This window comes from Trichomycterus rosablanca, chromosome 6 (assembly GCF_030014385.1).
Source record: "Trichomycterus rosablanca isolate fTriRos1 chromosome 6, fTriRos1.hap1, whole genome shotgun sequence".
Lineage (NCBI taxonomy): Eukaryota > Metazoa > Chordata > Actinopteri > Siluriformes > Trichomycteridae > Trichomycterus > Trichomycterus rosablanca.
In genome coordinates this window covers 14,630,103-14,651,616 of record NC_085993.1, presented here as the reverse complement: position 1 = coordinate 14,651,616, position 21,514 = coordinate 14,630,103, and the positions used below count along the sequence as shown (strand labels likewise).

Below are 21,514 nucleotides of genomic sequence, written 5' to 3'. Positions count from 1 at the left end.
GAAACAGATGGACTACAGTCAGTAATTGTAGAACTACAAAGTGCTTCCATATGGTAAGTGGAGCTGATAAAATAGACAGTGAGTGTAGAAACAAGGAGGTGGTTTTAATATGTTATGGCTGACTGGTGTATTTCAGCTGGATTTAGCCATTTCAAAACCATTCTTAATATTTTTTTAGTCACTGTTCATCTGGAACATTCAATTACATCCAAGATTCAGACATTTTTTTAGAATCCTTATTTATCATTCAGTCTACCTGCTGCAATACAGTTCGACTGGCAAACAAAACTGTAGTTTTAGACCCACACAAACACAGATAAATCATGCCAAACCTAATACATTTACTGGAGGCTGAGCCCAGATTCCTGATGCTGATTGCCACTAACCTGCTGTTCCACTCACTAATCAGGCAATTCTAGTAGGTCAGAAATAATGGCAGGGTTGTTAATTCAATTATATTGTATCAATGGCAAAAAAAAAGTATATTTTTTACATTTACATTTACATTTTCTGCATTTAGCAGACGCTCTTATCCAGAGCGACTTACAGAAGTGCTTCCATAGTAGACATTACCTTACTCTACTGTAGTTTAAGTAGACTGGACCTGGACCCTTAAGCAGTAAAAAGTCTATCAAGTCAGCTTGCTTTGTTTTTGAAGGTAGACAAAGATGTTTTAATCAACAAAGTCTGCTGCCCACTCCACTACAGTGGAGGATCCATAATGGTGTGTTCAGCGCTTTGGTGGAACCCATTAGTTCCCATGCCTGCTTTGCATAGCTGTATTATTATTTATTTATTATTACACGCTTTGGTTACATTCATGACAAGACAGGTAATTAAATTACTGGTTGCACAAGGTTTATCAGTTCAAGTTTTTTTTTTAATGCATTTTCTCCCCTTTTTCTCCCCCTTTAGCGCCTCTCATTGCCCAATTGCATCATGCTTCCTCTCTGCCTATGCCGATCCCTGCTCTGACCGAGGAGATTGAAGCTAACCCACGCCCACTCCGACACATGGGCAGCAAGCCGTATGCATCTTATCACCCACACATTGACGAGTGTTGTGCCACCTAGCGTTGTGTACAGAGAGACACACCCTACGAGCACTCTTTCCTCATCTCTGTGTAGGCGCCTCTAATTAGCCAGCAGAGGTCATAATTGCACCAGTCTGACAGAGAGAGAACCATATCCGGCTTAGTCCCACCCATCTGAACAACAGGCCAATCGTTGTTCACGTAGCCGCTCAGCCTCAGCCGGCAAGGCAGAGCTGAGATTCGATACGATGTATTAGAGATCCCAGCTCTGGTTGCAGCATGTGTTTTTACCGCTGCGCCACCTGAGCGGCATTCAGTTTACGTTTTTAATGTCAAACACAGTCATGGACAATTTTGTATCTCCAGTTTACCTTGCTTGCATGTATATGGATTGTGGGAGGAAACTGGGGCTCCTGGAGGAAACCCATGCAGACACTGGGAGAACATGCAAACTCTACACAGAAAGGACTCGGACCGTTTCACCTAGGACCTTCTAGCTGTAAGGCATAGTTGCATTAAAGCCAACAAATATACAGCAGTTTTCCAGGACCAGATGTACCCTATGGTCTTTTTTTTAATATTCTAGGACCATAATTCTCCATATACTGCTAATATGATTCAGATGATGAGTGGTTCTATGAACAATCTTATATATTCAGGCCTCCCTAATCACATTAATGATTAAAACATTATTTACCTTTATAGGACGTTTTGGGGGCAGACTGCAAAGTAGATCAGCATTATTTTTGTTCCTTTAAGCAGTGGAATATTTTTTCTCATTTTGGTCAGTAACACCAGTACTTTCCTACTACCTTTAATAACCATGAAATTGCTTTGAATTTCTCTCAGGTGCAAGTGAACGTGTAAGTGTGTGCTGACCTGTGATAAATTGTTGCCCTGTCCAGGGTGTATTCCTTTCCTGCCCCCAATGATTCCAGGTGGCACTGGACCCATTAGCAAAAATGAATACATGGATGATGAAATCAATTTGAATATAATAAATCATTGTTTACTGATTTTGTTCATTAGTTCTGTTTTTTTCTAGCCAATCGCTGCTTCAGGGCTCGTGAATGGAGGTAAGTATAAAATGAAAAGTCTTATGAAAGCTTATTGCTAGGCTGTTGTCATGGAAACGTCTGGATGAACAGATGAAAGGCTATCCTCCATCAGCTCTCCAGCTACTGTGCTTCTCTGTAGAGAACAACATTTACATATACAGTGTATCACAAAAGTAAGTACACCCCTCACATTTCTGCAGATATTTAAGTATATCTTTTCATGGGACAACACTGACAAAATGACACTTTGACACAATGAAAAGTAGTCTGTGTGCAGCTTATATAACAGTGTAAATTTATTCTTCCCTCAAAATAACTCAATATACAGCCATTAATGTCTAAACCACCGGCAACAAAAGTGAGTACACCCCTTAGTGAAAGTTCCTGAAGTGTCAATATTTTGTGTGGCCACCATTATTTTCCAGAACTGCCTTAACTCTCCTGGGCATGGAGTTTACCAGAGCTTCACAGGTTGCCACTGGAATGCTTTTCCACTCCTCCATGACGACATCACGGAGCTGGCGGATATTCGAGACTTTTCGCTCCTCCACCTTCCGCTTGAGGATGCCCCAAAGATGTTCTATTGGGTTTAGGTCTGGAGACATGCTTGGCCAGTCCATCACCTTTACCCTCAGCCTCTTCAATAAAGCAGTGGTCGTCTTAGAGGTGAGTTTGGGGTCATTATCATGCTGGAACACTGCCCTGCGACCCAGTTTCCGGAGGGAGGGGATCATGCTCTGCTTCAGTATTTCACAGTACATATTGGAGTTCATGTGTCCCTCAATGAAATGTAACTCCCCAACACCTGCTGCACTCATGCAGCCCCAGACCATGGCATTCCCACCACCATGCTTGACTGTAGGCATGACACACTTATCTTTGTACTCCTCACCTGATTGCCGCCACACATGCTTGAGACCATCTGAACCAAACAAATTAATCTTGGTCTCATCAGACCATAGGACATGGTTCCAGTAATCCATGTCCTTTGTTGACATGTCTTCAGCAAACCGTTTGCGGGCTTTCTTGTGTAGAGACTTCAGAAGAGGCTTCCTTCTGGGGTGACAGCCATGCAGACCAATTTGATGTAGTGTGCGGCGTATGGTCTGAGCACTGACAGGCTGACCCCCCACCTTTTCAATCTCTGCAGCAATGCTGACAGCACTCCTGCGCCTATCTTTCAAAGACAGCAGTTGGATGTGACACTGAGCACGTGCACTCAGCTTCTTTGGACGACCAACGCGAGGTCTGTTCTGAGTGGACCCTGCTCTTTTAAAACGCTGGATGATCTTGGCCACTGTGCTGCAGCTCAGTTTCAGGGTGTTGGCAATCTTCTTGTAGCCTTGGCCATCTTCATGTAGCGCAACAATTCGTCTTTAAAGATCCTCAGAGAGTTCTTTGCCATGAGGTGCCATGTTGGAACTTTCAGTGACCAGTATGAGAGAGTGTGAGAGCTGTACTACTAAATTGAACACACCTGCTCCCTATGCACACCTGAGACCTAGTAACACTAACAAATCACATGACATTTTGGAGGGAAAATGACAAGCAGTGCTCAATTTAGACATTTAGGGGTGTAGTCTCTTAGAGGTGTACTCACTTTTGTTGCCGGTGGTTTAGACATTAATGGCTGTATATTGAGTTATTTTGAGGGAAGAATACATTTACACTGTTATATAAGCTGCACACAGACTACTTTTCATTGTGTCAAAGTGTCATTTTGTCAGTGTTGTCCCATGAAAAGATATACTTAAATATCTGCAGAAATGTGAGGGGTGTACTCACTTTTGTGATACACTGTATATATATATTTTATTTACTCTCACAACTGCAGTCATTGCAGGTGTAACCCCAATCTCTATTAAAACCTGCAATGAGCTACATCTATTTGTATAACAGAGATTTAATGCCACCAGTCTGCATGGTGTGCTCTGAAAATATTTAGACCGCAGCATCCTCTTCAAGAGCAGCTTGGTCCTCTGGTGCTCCTCAGCCATCTCAATTTCTGTTTAATCCTGACAGTGCATGGCATGAGCATTAGTTATTGGACTACAATGACACACAAACAGTGTAATCTTGTTGAATTTCATTATGAACGTGTTTTATAGCATCTCTCTTCCTCTCTCTATTACTTTCATGGACTCTTGTAGATTACTTCTTCAGTAAAAGCCCTGAGTTAGCACAATGTCTGATGAAAGTATCAGGAAATCAGGTCCCATGGTGATGGTCCTGGGGTGATGGATTGACTGCTGTTCTTATTAGGCTCATGATTAGATTGTCTGGAACTGAAGAAGATCTTAGTTCCATGTCACAGTTATTTTACAGTCATACAGTGCTGCATAAATACACTTTGAAACCTGACATATAGAACACTGACTCATACTAATTGGTTCACATTTGCCTGTCTCATTTGTTTGTTTTGCAAAGCCTGGAGCAGCCATTTATAGTGTTTTTGTCATGAACAAATACATGTGTGTTTATTTACACACACACACACACACACACACACACACACACACACACACATACACACACACACACACACACACACACACACACACAAACAATGATTGAATGTGTAAGTGTACAGACTGATGCAGAGGATGTGGACTGATATACCAATCTTGTCCCCGGTGTTTTCAGCTTTGGTCGAGCATTTTTTGCTTTCTGGTGCTTGTGGTTCACTTGTAATGAAATTACAAATCTATATCCATTTTGTGTTAGATACCATCTCTCTCGCTCTGTCTCTCTGTCACTCTATGTATCTCTGTCCCTCTGTACTATTTGTAGTCTTGTCTCTCACGTAGGTTTGGTGTTTGTATGATGGCTGCTGAATATATCAGGCTTTGGATCATAATTAGATTTGCTGAGGCTGGAGCAGGTCTCTGTCCCAAGGGACACGATCACCCCATCCCCACATCCCTTCTTTCTCTTTACTGAGGTATAGACCACACATTGTTTAATAGTCTAAGATTAAACAATGATTTATTGTACTGTATTTATACACAGACAGTAACACACACATCACCAAAATTATATATCAATTATTTAGTTGGATTATTTTTGTAAGAGTGTTGCCTTAAATTATAATTAGAATAAAGTTAAATATTGTAACAAATAAAACACTTTGTGTCTGTATGTACAACATTAAGGATGAAAAACCAGAAAGCAGATAATGTGGAGGATGTGAGAATCAAACTGTGCAAAAGCATGAACAAAATCAAGGCAACAATTTTACCTCTAGAGAGGTATTGTTCCTGTGTTCGCTGTGTGCGTCACTTGGACATTCACAGCCCTTTGCACTGTCGCTGAGCTCCCTGCATGTAGACAGAAAAAAGCATTTATGGAAGTTTGCAATAAAGGATCATTTGAATGGTGAATAAAAAAGCCTCCAAACAATTTCAGGCTGACCTTCATACATAGTGGGCAACACTGTCAGCTCACACACACTAGGGTAGGGATCCCTAGAAAAAAACAATTTTGGTAAAGCATATATGTATATATATATATATATTTATATATATATATATATATATATATATATATATATATACAGTGTATCACAAAAGTGAGTACACCCCTCACATTTCTGCAGATATTTAAGTATATCTTTTCATGGGACAACACTGACAAAATGACACATTGACACAATGAAAAGTAGTCTGTGTGCAGCTTATATAACAGTGTAAATTTATTCTTCCCTTAAAATAACTCAATATACAGCCATTAATGTCTAAACCACCGGCAACAAAAGTGAGTACACCCCTAAGAGACTACACCCCTAAATGTCCAAATTGAGCACTGCTTGTCATTTTCCCTCCAAAATGTCATGTGATTTGTTAGTGTTACTAGGTCTCAGGTGTGCATAGGGAGCAGGTGTGTTCAATTTAGTAGTACAGCTCTCACACTCTCTCATACTGGTCACTGAAAGTTCCAACATGGCACCTCATGGCAAAGAACTCTCTGAGGATCTTAAAAGACGAATTGTTGCGCTACATGAAGATGGCCAAGGCTACAAGAAGATTGCCAACACCCTGAAACTGAGCTGCAGCACAGTGGCCAAGATCATCCAGCGTTTTAAAAGAGCAGGGTCCACTCAGAACAGACCTCGCGTTGGTCGTCCAAAGAAGCTGAGTGCACGTTCTCAGCGTCACATCCAACTGCTGTCTTTGAAAGATAGGCGCAGGAGTGCTGTCAGCATTGCTGCAGAGATTGAAAAGGTGGGGGGTCAGCCTGTCAGTGCTCAGACCATACGCCGCACACTACATCAAATTGGTCTGCATGGCTGTCACCCCAGAAGGAAGCCTCTTCTGAAGTCTCTACACAAGAAAGCCCGCAAACAGTTTGCTGAAGACATGTCAACAAAGGACATGGATTACTGGAACCATGTCCTATGGTCTGATGAGACCAAGATTAATTTGTTTGGTTCAGATGGTCTCAAGCATGTGTGGCGGCAATCAGGTGAGGAGTACAAAGATAAGTGTGTCATGCCTACAGTCAAGCATGGTGGTGGGAATGCCATGGTCTGGGGCTGCATGAGTGCAGCAGGTGTTGGGGAGTTACATTTCATTGAGGGACACATGAACTCCAATATGTACTGTGAAATACTGAAGCAGAGCATGATCCCCTCCCTCCGGAAACTGGGTCGCAGGGCAGTGTTCCAGCATGATAATGACCTCAAACACACCTCTAAGACGACCACTGCTTTATTGAAGAGGCTGAGGGTAAAGGTGATGGACTGGCCAAGCATGTCTCCAGACCTAAACCCAATAGAACATCTTTGGGGCATCCTCAAGCGGAAGGTGGAGGAGCGCAAAGTCTCGAATATGAATATGCTCCGTGATGTCGTCATGGAGGAGTGGAAAAGCATTCCAGTGGCAACCTGTGAAGCTCTGGTAAACTCCATGCCCAGGAGAGTTAAGGCAGTTCTGGGAAATAATGGTGGCCACACAAAATATTGACACTTCAGAAACTTTCACTAAGGGGTGTACTCACTTTTGTTGCCGGTGGTTTAGACATTAATGGCTGTATATTGAGTTATTTTGAGGGAAGAATAAATTTACACTGTTATATAAGCTGCACACAGACTACTTTTCATTGTGTCAAAGTGTCATTTTGTCAGTGTTGTCCCATGAAAAGATATACTTAAATATCTGCAGAAATGTGAGGGGTGTACTCACTTTTGTGATACACTGTATATATATATATATATATATGTTTGGCATAACATTATGACCTTCCCAATATTGTGTTGGTCCCCCTTTTGCTGCCAAAACAGCCCTGACCCATCAAGGCATGGACTCCACTAGACCCCTGAAGGTGTGCTGTGGTATCTGGCACCAAGATGTTAGCAGCAAATCCTTTAACTCCTGTAAGTTGTGAGGTGGGGTGCATTATCCTGCTAAAAGATCCTGCTGAATACAGTTTTCATGAAAGGGTGTACATGCTCTGCAACAATGCTTAGGTAGGTGGTACGTGTCAAAGTAACATCCACATGGATGGCAGGATCCAAGGTTTCCCAGCAGAACATTGCCCAAAGCATCAAACTGCTTTCGCCGGCTTGCCTTCTTCCTACAGTGCATCCTGGTGCCATGTGTTCCCAGGTAAGTGACGCACAGGCACCCGGCCATCCACGTGATGTAAAAGAAAACGTGATTCTTCAGACCAGGCCACCTTCTTCCATTGCTCCGTGGTCCAGTTCCGATGCTCACGTGTCCATTGTTAGCGCTTTCGGCGGTGGACAGGGGTCAGCATGGGCACCCTGACTGGTCTGCGTCTATGCAGCCCCATATACAGAACAAACTGCGATGCACTGTGTATTCTGACACCTTTCTATCAGAACCAGCATTAACTTCTTCAGCAGTCTGAGCTACAATAGCCTTCGCTCCCCACATGCATCAATAAACCTTGGCCGCCCATGACCCTGTCACGGGTTTACCACTGTTCCTTCCTTGGACCACTTTTGATAAATACTGACCACTGCCGACCAGTCAAACTTGCCCATTTGTCCTGCTTCTGACACATCAACTTTGAGGATAAAATGTTCACTTGCTGCCTAATATATCCCACCCACTAACAGGTGCCATGATGAAGAGATAATCAGTGTTATTCACTTCACCTGTCAGTGGTCATAATGTTATGCCTGGTCTGTGTATGTGTTAAGGGCATTGCTCAAGGGCCCAACAGTGGCTGCATGGCAGAGCTGGGATTCAAACTCCTTTCAGTTGATGGCCCAAAGCCCTAATGTAATATGTATATATAACATCAGTTGATGGGTAAGATGTTAGGGCTCTGTGGACTTTCTTTAAATCAAGCTTTTCTCCTTGTCTCTTGCTTTGTACACAGGGGCATAGTCATGCTGAAAAAGGGCCTTCCCTATACTGTTGCTGCAAAGTTGGGAGCACATAATTTATTTTAGATAACTGATTTATTATATAAAGAAAGTTGACCTGTTAGCAGTCGTTGTGACAAAAACACATGAATTAAAACATTATAAGGGGTAAGGGATGTCCCAATGTCCCAGAACTTTTGTCCATATAGTGTATGTAGTGATGTTAAAACAAAGGTAAAGGTTTCTCTGTTTAGTTTACATTTGTGTATGTTGGGCCAGTATTCTCTCCATCCCTTTTAAATTATTGATCAATAGTTCTCTTTTTCTCTGCTGTTCTCAGGTGGCAGAGTGATGCTGATGGAGAGAGAGAGAGAGAGAGAGAGAGAGAGAGAGAGATTGCTTTTACTCCTCTCCTCGCGCATCCCTATTGGCCTCTTCCTTCCTCGCGTGCTGCCGAGCTCCTCCTCGCGCGCGCACACACACGCGCCCCATCTTTCCGCGCTGCTGGCACCTGGCGCAGGGCGAAGGAGCCCCTGTACCTCGCCCGCGCCTCCTCTTTCTTCGTCTCTCCTCTCCATGCCAGCTCCGCCGCCAAAAACATGGTACAGAAATCCCGCAACGGCGGGGTCTACCCGGGCCCACAGGCCGAGAAGAAGCTCAAGGTGGGCTTTGTGGGGCTCGAGGCGTCCGCGGGGGCGGACTCGAGCCGAGACGGCGCGCTGCTTATAGCGGCCAGTGACGCTACCAAACGCGGCAGCATCCTGAGCAACAAGCGCGCGGGCATCGCGGGCAAAAAGCCGCCCAAGCGCAATGCTTTCTACCGGCGCCTGCAGAATTTTCTCTACAATGTTCTGGAGAGACCACGCGGCTGGGCTTTCATCTACCACGCTTATGTGTGAGTAGCTCCTCAGAAATGCTTTTAGGGTTTTAAAAGGGGGTGTTTTTCTGTTAGCTTCTATAGCTGGTGATACCATGGTGGTTAATGCACATGATAAATAATAGGGTACACTTTTTTGCTAGTGATTCCTGAGATGTTCTTGCCACTACATGTCACTTGGTCTAATAATCAGTCATAGTATTTTAAATGCTTTATTTTGAACTATGATGTTTATTGACTAGATTGCTGTCTTGGAACCCTGGTAGTGTTGACAGTATCCATACAGCCCAGGTTAATTTGCCCTACATCCATGGACCTACATCCATACCTCCCTGGCTACTGTTTTAAACACTTCTTTACTATTAATTTAATCACACCTTACCATAAAATGTACCTGGATTCTCATTTGAGTTGTGGAAAAACAAAATATGCTAAAATTTTAGTGGGTTTGTTTGTTTTATCGTGTTTGATACTATTAATAGAACATTCAGAGATACAGATCAATTGTATGGATTACTGGGATTCGTGAATGTCTGTACTGAAAACCATGAGCCTGCAATTACTCCCAATATCAGTGTTTTTTTTTATATATGTCGACCAAGGTTGGTTGTTTACCTCTGGCATGACGTCTTGAGATGACATGTAAGATCCATTGGTTTTGCGAGGTCTTGTTTTAAGTATACAAATCAAACCCAATTCTTGATTCATGCCTACTAGATTTAGATTCACACACTGCAAATATCCACCTATTTATTCTATATTTTCCCAATTAATATACAGTATATCTGAGTCCTCTTAGACCACGTGACTCGCTTATTGCCTGCTGTATTCTTGCTTTGTCAGCTGAGGTTCCATATCGAACCCACCGCATGACACCTCCTTCGTAGTAAAATCCACCACACGACCAGGCAAACGTGTAAACACAATAACGCACGACTGAAATATACTATACAACCTGTATCATCTTCAAATACAAGCCTGATATGCTAGATTGCAGAAGATCTGCAGTAAAACGTTCCCATCTCCGCTCAAACACAGTCCTGCTCGATGAATGAGAAACGTTTCCTTTCATGATTGTATCGTGTTTACTACATGCGCAGGGGTGATCCGGGTCGGGGTGCGAATGTCTCCTGTAGCCTGATCAGCGCTTGTGCTTGTAAAGTGATGCCAGTGCTGAGTGTCTGTGCAGCATCTGTTCTGTGTAGCTTACAGCTTTTACAGTCGCTGCTCATTTCAGCACCAGCCAACACCGGACAGCTCACACACATAATCTACCCACACTGTCAGGTATTACACTGTAAATATAAATTACATTAAATTAATTACAGTAATCACTGTAAATATAAATTACATCAAATTAATTACAGTAATCACTGTAAATATAAATTACATAAAATTAATTACAGTAATCATTGTAAATATAAATTAAATTAATTACAGTAATCACTACATATAAATAAATTAAATTAATTATAGTAATTACTGTAAATATGAATTAAATTAAATTAATTACAGTAATCACTGTAAATATAAATTACATTAAATTAATTACAGTAATCACTAAATATAAATTAAATTAAATTAATTACAGTAATTACTGTAAATAAAAATTACATTAAATTAATTACAGTAATCACTGTAAATATAAATTACATCAAATTAATTACAGTAATCACTGTAAATATAAATTACATAAAATTAATTACAGTAATCATTGTAAATGTAAATTAAATTAAATTAATTACAGTAATCACTAAATATAAATAAATTAAATTATTACAGTAATTACTGTAAATATGAATTAAATTAAATTAATTACAGTTATCACTGTAAATATAAATTACATTAAATTAATTACAGTAATCACTAAATATAAATTAAATTAAATTAATTACAGTAATCACTAAATATAAATTAAATTATTTACAGTAATTACTGTAAATATGAATTAAATTAAATTAATTACAGTTATCACTGTAAATATAAATTACATTAAATTAATTACAGTAATCACTAAATATAAATTAAATTAAATTAATTACAGTAATCACTGTAAATATAAATTACATTAAATTAATTACAGTAATCACTGTAAATATAAATTACATTAAATTAATTACAGTAATCAATGTAAATATAAATTACATCAAATTAATTACAGTAATCACTGTAAATATAAATTAAATTAATTACAGTAATCACTGTAAATATAAATTACATCAAATTAATTACAGTAATCACTGTAAATATAAATTAAAATAATTATAGTAATCACTGTAAATATAAATTACATTAAATTAATTACAGTAATCACTGTAAAACATTTTCTGTTTCTGTTCAGGAATCTGTGGTTAAATAGAAAACCTTAGAAGTTGTTTTTTTTTACTTTTGTCAGTTACATAAAGGTTCAACAGCTTTGACAAATTACACATCCATGTTGTATTGTATTTTACAAAATGTGCCAACTTCTTCAGAATATATAAAATATATACACTGATCAGCCATAACATTAAAACCACCTCCTTGTTTCTACACTCACTGTCCATTTTATCAGCTCCACTTACCATATAAAAGCACTTTGAAGTTCTACAATTCTGCATACTTTTTTTTAGCCTACTTTTACCCTGTTCTTTAATGGTCAGGACCCCCACAGGACCACCACAGAGTAGGTATTATTTAGGTGGTGGATGATTCTCAGCACTGCAGTGGCACTGACATGGTGGTGGTGTGTTAGTGTGTGTTGTGCTGGAGTTTTTAAATACCGTGTCCACTCACTGTCCACTTTATTAGACACTCCTACCTAGTTGGTCCATCTTGTAGATGTAAAGTCAGAGTCGATTGCTTATGTTATTGCTGCTGTTTGAGTTGGTCATTTTTGAGATCTTCAGGACACTGCCCACGGGGCGCTGTTGGCTGAATATTTTTGGTTGTTTTCTCAGTCCAGCAGTGACAGTGAGGTGTTTAAAAACTCCAGCAGCACTGCTGTGTCTTATCCACTTATACCAGCACAACGCACACTAACACACCACCACCATGTCATTGTCACTGCAGTGCTGAGAATGATCCACCACCCAAATAATACATGCTCAGTGGTGGTCCTATGGGGGTCCTGACCATTGAAGAACAGGGTGAAAGCAGGCTAAAAAAGTATGTAGAGAAACAGATAGACAACAGTCAGTAATTGTAGAACTACAAAGTGCTTTTACATGGTTAGTGGAGCTGAAAAAATGGACAGTGAGTGTAGAAACAAGGAGGTGGTTTTAATGTTATGGCTGATCGGTATATAAAAATATAAACATTCTAATTCTAATTCACAAATAGCCTACAAAGTGAGTTAAATTAATAATACCACCAAGCAGTTACACCGATCAGACATAACATTTTGACCACCTTCCTAACTGACTGGCTATGCAGCCCCATACGCAAAAACTGTGATGCACTATTTATTCTGACACCTTTCTATCAGAACCAGCATCAACTTCTTCAGCAATTTGAGCTAAAGTAGCTTGTCTGTTGGATCGGACCACATGGACCAGCCTTCGCTCCCCACGTGCATCAATGAGCCTTGGCCGCCCATGACCCTGTCGCCGGTTTACCACTGTTCCTTCCTTGGACCACTTTTGAAAGATATTGACTACTGCAGACCGGGAACACCCCACAAGTCATCTAGCCATCACAATTCGGCCCTTGTCAAACTCGCTCAAATCCTTATGCTTGCCAATTGTTCTGCTTCTAACACATCAACTTTGAGGATAACATGTTCACTTGCTGCCTAATATACCCCACCCACTAACAGGTGCCGTGATGAAGAGATAATCAGTGTTATTCACTTCACCTGTCAGTGGTCATAATGTTATGCCTAGTCGGTGTACTATTAGGGCTTAAATGTCACATAAAAGCAAAGGTAACCAAAAGCAACATATTTGACCCTACATAAAACTATTACTCATGATTCAAATACTTCTTGGGGGGTTCAATAGGCTTAGGTTGACATATTGTGCAAATAACTCACAAATTGCCTTTACTATACAGGGTTGTATTTAAGGATCTTAGTATAATAATGTAAAAGAAACGTTTAACCTGTTAAATTTTGTTACTTGTTAAGTTTTACAGTAAAAAATATTTATTTATTTTATTTTACAGCAATGTCACTGTGCATATTACCTTTATACTGCCTAGTTTAGGGGGTCTCAATCTTTTTTGGATAGTGACCTGTTTTATAGTGTTTTAATGGTATAATGTCACATATCTTCTATCTAATGTCCCATTAGTAGCTTTAAGGTGTGAAGACATGATGGTACATGGTATGCTATAATTTTAAACAGTGGCATGTATAGATAGTGTGCATATAGAATGCAATTTGTTTATTTGATCTAGGCATAGTGGCTGTTAAAAAGATAAATCTGTGTTGTAGGCTAAAATTACATTACAATTGATGCAGCCAATGGGTTAAAATTAACCCAGGGGGTTTATTATAAATTTAGCTCTTTAATAGAATAATGCCTAAAGGCTCATTACTACTGAGAATGTATATTGACCTGGACATATTTTACACAGTCTACTCACATTATTATGACCACCAGATGATATACAGTGTAACTGTTGTATGCAGCACGGACAGCATCTAGACGAGCTCTAAGTGACTCAATAAGGTCCTGGTAGGTTGTCACAGGCCATAGTACAAACACGATTACCGAGGTGGTCCCACAGATGCTCAATTGAGTTCAAGTCTGGGGAATTCAGGTGGCAGGGTAGTAGTTGGAAGTCTTGGTCATGCTCCTCCAACCAATGTTGGACATTTCTAGCTGTGTGACATGTCGCATTGTCTTGCTGGCAGATCCCATCTGCCCCAGGGAAGACAATTTTATCCATGGTACATTTATCCATGACAGCATTGAGGGATATATGTGCAGACAGCCTATTACACACCTTATATACCCACCAAGCCAGCTCACGAAACATGACTTCCTTGATGAGCTACGCTCTACCACCGTCAAAAGTAGGATGTGGTCATAATAATGTGGCTCGACTGTGTAATCCTGTCCACAGCTTTTGCCCACTTTTGATTGCTTAGGGTCATAGATGCCCAGTACTGGCTTGTGCCACATGATTGGTGAGAGCTTATTCTGCTTTGATCTTGGGCACATTTGATTGCACAACCTTTTAAAGTAGCAAAAAAAAAAGCACAGATTAGTACAAAGTGCTTATCAGAGTAGAGTAGACAAGACAAGGAAAAGACGTAAACAGAAGCTGTCACCACGTGCTGTGCAGTGTTTTCTGTCACAGGGCGATGTGTGTTTTTTTGATGTGGCACCAACATGGTGGTGGATTATGTGGAGCAGGATTTTTTAGCATAAGCATTTCTTGAGCTAACCTGCAAACTCAGCATTAAAAGTTGCTGCTGTGACTCACTGAATGTGTGCATGTGTGGATAAATGGCTCTAATTCATATATTCACACATCCCCGTTATCACAAGGACTTGCAGCTTTTGCAGTATGCCTTCCATGATTCAGATGCATCCTGCAGACAGCTCAAGTGTTTGCAGATGCATGTGATTGACAAAATAAAAGTAGACCAGGCACTAGCATATGAGTATTGTGTGGTAGCTAGCCCTTGGGGACCTGCCAAAGACCATATACTTTGTGCTATACCTCCTGCATTACAGGCACATTTTACGAAAGACCTGAGTGCTTCACGGACCATTAGAATGAAAAAGAGGTGTACAAAGCACTCATAAAAAACCTTTTGTTGGATGAGACAATGTCTGAATGCTAGCTGAAAGCAAACATTTGTTCATCTGTACATGCTTAAAACCAGAAGAACCAACCACTTAAAAAGTTAAATGTTTCTATCTATCTGTCTGTCCGCCTGTATCTCTCTCCATCCATCCATCCATCTACTTTTTAATGCTTTGATTTAATTGGTAATATACTGTAGATAAATAAATAATAAATATAAAAAAAATTATAAAAAACAATAACAAAACTTTACTCCTGTGAAAATAAATATATTTGTTTATAACAATGTAAATATTATTTTTTTAAATCTTTCTAATAAAATTATAGGCAGCTAGGTGGGTGCTGCACAGCATCAGGGGTCCAAAAATTTTCCTCCCAATCTAGTCATATCCAGTTACCCGATTGCATTATGCTTCCTCTCTACTGATGTTGACCGTGACTAACACACGCCCCTCTGACACAAGCGCAGTAGCTGACTTCATCTTTTCACCTGCACAAGGTGGGTTTATATGTGAATCATATGCTTTGTGTATGGAGAGACACACCTTGATCTTTACTATCCCGCAACTCCATCAGGGGTGGCATCAATCAGCCAGCAGAGGTCATAATTGCATCAGTTATGAGGAATCTCCTCCGGCACCCCACCTTAAACATTGGTAAACGGTAGCAGAGCTGAGTTTCGAATCAACAAGTTAGAAATGTCAGCATTGGAGGCGCCCAGATGGTGCAGCGGGATATTCCGCCAGCTCACCAGCACAGAGTTTCTGAACTCCTCGGTTCGAAACTCTGTGTTGCCACCGGTCGGCTGGACGCCATCTGGTGGGCATAATTGGCAATGCCTGCAGCAGATACTAATTGGTCACCGTATCTGCAGGGTGGGTCTTCATATGCTGTGTAAGGACCCTGATAGACGGAATAGGCCTGTGCAGAGTGCAGGGGCGAGAAGAGAAGGGCTGTGCACATGTTGTAAGAGGCGTGTACAGTGACGTGCTCTCCTTGGCTGCAATCTGGTATCTCTCAGCAGCGGAAGACAAAATTGAGTGTGCTAAATCGGGAGGGAAATGGAGAGAAAATGCATAAAAAAAGAAATGTCAGCATTGGTAAGCTAGGGTGTTTTACCGCTGCACCACATGAGCGCCATAAAGAGTTTTGTAATGTTTTTTTCCTGTATCTTCAGTTTCCTCTTACTCTCACCTCCCAGAAACCATTCACAAGGGTGGCTGTTTCAGAATTGCCCCTAGGTATTATTGAGTGAATAAATGTGTGCCCCTGGCCTTCTGGCTGGCCCCTGGAGCACAAATGCTACCCTTATTCCCTAAACTAGGCTCTGCCAGCAGCAAGTTTTCTCAGAATGCAGTTGCTTGAGTGTCCTTGGAGGAAGTGTTTCACTGTGTTCCACAAATCCCCAAATTCAGAGAGCTAATGAAACATTTAGCCCAGAGCTTTAGACAGTAATACCTACAGCAGCATTGGCGGCTTTCATTAATGCTATTGGACATAGCATGGATTCAGAAATCACTGGCCAAGGGGATCATGTGTCTGTAAAGTAGGCTATGTATATGCTGCAAATGAAATGTTTTACAGCCAAAAAGTTTTAGGACTTCCTGGAAAAGTAAGACTCCAGTTTAAAGCTCCAGTGAGCCACAGCAGGTAGAAGCTGCTACTGCATTTTATTCAACACAGTGAACAGATGTAGAGTGAAGCTCTGATATGCAGTTGCAGTTTATTTGTACTGCATCATGTGGAATGATACCAGCTTATACAGGAACTTTTAAGACCATTCTAAACCCATAGAGTCTGGTGCTTAGTGCCACTTCCAGATTTAAGGTGCACAACCTGCATTAACACACTGTCCAGTTTTAAGAGTGGTTTTCGAACCACCATGTCCTTGCATTAAGTAGTTATTGAACTTTTAATGAAAATTAATGATCTTTTTATTATTAAAAAAATAATGAAAAGCTATGCACAGTAAAGTACTGTATTGTTATCAACCGATCAATACATTTATTATTTCTCACCAACAGTGCTGTTTTTTATTTTTTTTTTATTTTTTGACCTTAGACTGCACTGGCATTTCATTGTATCTCCTAGTTTCCAAACTGCTGTTTCATCTGTGAATAACAGGCAAACAGTAAAAAAATGTAAGGTGTACTTTTATGTGTCGTACTATAGATTGATTGCTTTATTTAGTGATTTTATTAGAACATCTCATGTATTTTATACAAACAGCACTACTCACGTCTCACTACTCACAACAAAATAAGTTATGCACAATATTAAAACTACAACAAGCAGTGAGAAAACAAAAAGTCATGGCTTAATTCCATTGTGGTGAAGTAGTAAAACAGAAATCACATTAGGTTAAGTTAGTTTACTTTTATTCTATGCAATAATTTATCTACACTGTTAATTAAAGCACAGTGGCTCGGTGGGTAGCACTGTCGTCTCACAGCAAGAAGTCCAAAAACATGCAGTCAGGTTAACTGGAGACACTGAATTGCCCTATAGGTGAGTGGGTGTGTGTGTGTGTCTGTTCTGCGATGGACTGGCGCCCCGTCCAGAGTGTTACTTTGTGCCTTGTGCCCATTGAAAAGCTGGGATCGGCTCCAGCACCCCCCCCCCCCCCCCCCCCCCCCCCCCCCCCCCCATGCAACCCTAATTGGATAAGCGGGTTAAGTGAGTGAGTGAGTGAGTGTTAATTAAATGTGTAGTGTTGGTTATCTATAAATTAATATATTTTGAAAATACAGTATTAAAGGACAGTGGTAGTCTAGTCGGTAGAGCCTAAAGTTACCAGCTGGAAAGTGTGTGTTTTAATCCCAGCTCTGCCATGCAGCCACTGTTGGGCCCTTGAGCAACCCTTTCGATTTCAAGGGCGCCATACAATAGCTGCCTCTGTGCTCTAAATTGCAAATAAAGAATGTAATTATATTGTAAACAAGTTTATATGACAAATAAAGGCATTCCACCTGCTCTAGATTGTCCTTATATTAAAAAAAATACAAATAAATATTCTACTATTGGCCAGTGGCTGGAGAAACTGGGAATAGTTGTTATGGTCTCTATGTATAGGTCGGTTTAAATTTTTTTTTTAATTTGTTACATTTAATAAAAATTTACATGTTTCTGCTACAGACAAATGCTCTTTTCATCACACTATAAACAGCTAGTTAGTTCTGATCAGGGCTTGAACACATGGTGAAAACTTGAATGATTTTCTGCAGAATTTGCAGCAATTGTAACACGATCTGAGATTTTTGGTATTATGACAATTTTTAGACAAAAATGTGTGTGTGTGTGTGTGTGTTAGAATTTGAAGCAGCACCGGTCAGGCATCCTTTGTAAATCTTTATTTACATTTACATTTTACATTTTCAGCATTTAGCAGACGCTCTTATCCAGAGCGACTTACAGAAGTGCTTCTATAGTGAACATTTCATTTCTCAAGTTTAGGTAAACAACAGTCGAAGAACATAAATCTGCTAAAACCTGTTAGAACCAAAGTGCCTTTTTTTTTTTTTTTTTTTTTTTTTTTTTTTTTTTGGAAATGGGAAAGAATGGAACAAAATGTTAGTAAATAAGTACAAGTCAGCCTAAGTGATTAGTAAAAAGGTGGGTTTTTAATCGTTTTTTAAAGACAGCAAGAGACTCAGATGTTCGGACAGACAGAGGACGTTCATTCCACCACTTCGGCGCTAGAACAGAGAACAGCCTTGATGCTTGTCTTCCTCGAGTCCTGGGTGGAGGATCAAGTCGAGCGAGACGAATTATTTCTTTATTCGGTATGAATGTTTGGTTCATGGAGGGATGAGTTTGGATTGTTGACAGCGCAAGAACATTCAGTTGAACGTATCATGTGTCTCTGTTGTGTGTGCAGCTGTTACTGTCAGTGGGATTTCGGTCCCTCTGGCAACTGTACCGCTGTTACCAGGTGACTGCTATTCCACTGAGCTTTTTCTCTAAACTGTTTGCTCTTGCTGGACTATAGGGAATAAGGATTTGGTTCATCTCATTGTTGTGCGTGTTGATGTGTTATCTCTTGCTAGAATCACTGCTCTTTCTATGTAAATATTGTATAAATACCTGCTTTTAAATGATAATCAGTAAAGATTCAGTTTGCTCAGTTGACAGTAAAGCTTATTGTACCTGATTTATGTAGGGAGTGAAATGTTAACTCTTTCTGCAGAACTGATAATGTCTCTTGTGTCACAGTGGATATGGTATTAATTTTACGGCTACATGCTTTGTTGCTTGCCTCATAATTAGTATAATAATAGAGCTAATAAACTTGCTGTCTATCCCTGGGGCTATTGCTTATACAATAAATGTATTTCATTTATCCATTTCATTTATTTTCTCTTTTCTGAGATTTTAATCTATCTTTATGGGTTGCCATGATTGGTGATTGGTAGCGGTAAATGCAGTAGCAGCTGTGGGAATGGGAAAACTGACATTATCATTAGTCTGCCTGTAGTCTGTAGGCCAAATGTGTAATGAAGCAGCTAACACTACATCCCCATGTAACCACTTAGAACCAGTCCATCAACTGAAGCCAGGCTGATGTATGATAGTCTGATTCTGCATAACAGCTAATACCACAGCAGAGACAACATCTAGATCTGGGATGTATGGATGGATGAATGGGTAGCTGGATATTAATACTTTATTTAAAAAACACTTTTATATTTTTTATTAATATATATTTATACATTAGGAAATATCAGGGGCACAGTCATGCTGGACCAAAATATGTCCTTAAACTGTTGCTGCAAAGTTGGATTCATAATACCTGTTAGCAACTATTGTGGCTGAAACACATGATTTAAAAAAGGGGTGTCCCAATACTTAGCCAATATAGTGTATTTACGTAATATATGTATTTATGACGACTAGCACTGTCGCCTCACAGCAAGAAGGTCCTGGGTTCGATCCCCAGGTGGGGAGGCCCGGGTCCTTTCTGTGTGGAGTTTGCATGTTCTCCCCGTGTTCACGTGGGTTTCCTCCGGGTGCTCCGGTTTTCTCCCACAGTCCAAAGAGGTAAATTGGAGAGACTGAATTGTCCAAGACTGTGTTTGATATAACCTTGTGAACTGATGAACCTTGTGTAATAAGAAACTACCGTTCCTGTCATGAATGTAACCAGTTTTTCAGTGTAAAACATGACGTTAAAATCCTAATAACAAACAAATGTATGACGACTTCTCTGTGCTCTAAAAAGTAGAGAATAAATGCTTTTCCAGTCAAGAGTGGTTGCTTAGTGGCTAATATTTATGGCACTCCTGTGTACTAAGGCATTTTCATTTTTAATGTTTACAAATATATATTATTGAAATGCATTTAAATGACAATTAGCCATTCATCATTTTAGCTTGACACAGACAGAACAAACATTAGCAGTAACACTATACTACATTATGGCTTAACGATAAATAAAAAAACTGAACCACACTCCCCTTCCAAGGCAGCTTTCTAGGTTTTAAAATCAAAGAAAATACTGCAAGGGCTGCTTAGTAATGTATCAATAATGATTGATATAGTCCTGGTTTTACCTAATTAAGACCCACAGCAGTTGCCTTTGTGATCTTTGGCACAAATCTAGTGACACTAGAGCGCTTACTGCCAAACTAGGAAAATGCCATCTGATGTGTGCAGTATTTTGAGAAGTCAGAGGAGCAGTGATAAACTGTATGCAAACATTATCAAAAACACAGATGGTTAGGAAACACAATTTGTTTTTTAAACGTTATTTGAAAACTAAAAAACAATTATTTTTATCTTTAAGTCATATGAAACTCATGGTATATATTTTAACTGAAACCTTGTCATCAAAATTTCAAATTGGCAATTTGGTAAAAACACAGGCTAGCACACCAGAGCTGGGATTTCGAATACATCGTATTGAATCTCAGCCCTGCCATACGACCACATAAACAACAATTGGCCTGTTGTTCATATAGGGGTGGGGTATTAAGCCGGATAGGGACTCCTTGTAACTGATTGATGGCTGATTGATACAGGCTGATTGATGGCACCTGCACAGAAACAGGGAAAGAGTGCATTGATCAGGGTGTGTCTCTCCGCACACAAGGCTGATTCGCATATACAGTGTATCACAAAAGTGAGTACACCCCTCACATTTCTGCAAATATTTCATTATATCTTTTCATGGGACAACACTATAGACATGAAACTTGGATATAACTTAGAGTAGTCAGTGTACAGCTTGTATAGCAGTGTAGATTTACTGTCTTCTGAAAATAACTCAACACACAGCCATTTATGTCTAAATAGCTGGCAACATAAGTGAGTACACCCCACAGTGAACATGTCCAAATTGTGCCCAAATGTGTCGTTGTCCCTCCCTGGTGTCATGTGTCAAGGTCCCAGGTGTAAATGGGGAGCAGGGCTGTTAAATTTGGTGTTTTGGGTACAATTCTCTCATACTGGCCACTGGAAATTCAACATGGCACCTCATG

The 21,514-nt window shown here is 40.1% G+C and overlaps 1 protein-coding gene across 7 annotated transcripts in view; it reads left to right on the top strand.

The window, feature by feature from the left end:
• The first annotated feature begins 8,978 nt into the window (after window positions 1-8,978).
• The window catches only part of LOC134316300 (potassium voltage-gated channel subfamily KQT member 2), a 70,022-nt gene continuing 57,486 nt past the window's right edge, over window positions 8,979-21,514 (top strand). For all 7 annotated transcript variants that reach the window (XM_062996643.1, XM_062996641.1, XM_062996639.1 and 4 more), the window contains exon 1: window positions 8,979-9,317. In XM_062996643.1, coding sequence (XP_062852713.1) covers window positions 9,022-9,317 — 296 coding nt within the window. In that variant the 5' untranslated portion in view covers window positions 8,979-9,021. The remainder of the gene's footprint in view (window positions 9,318-21,514) is intronic.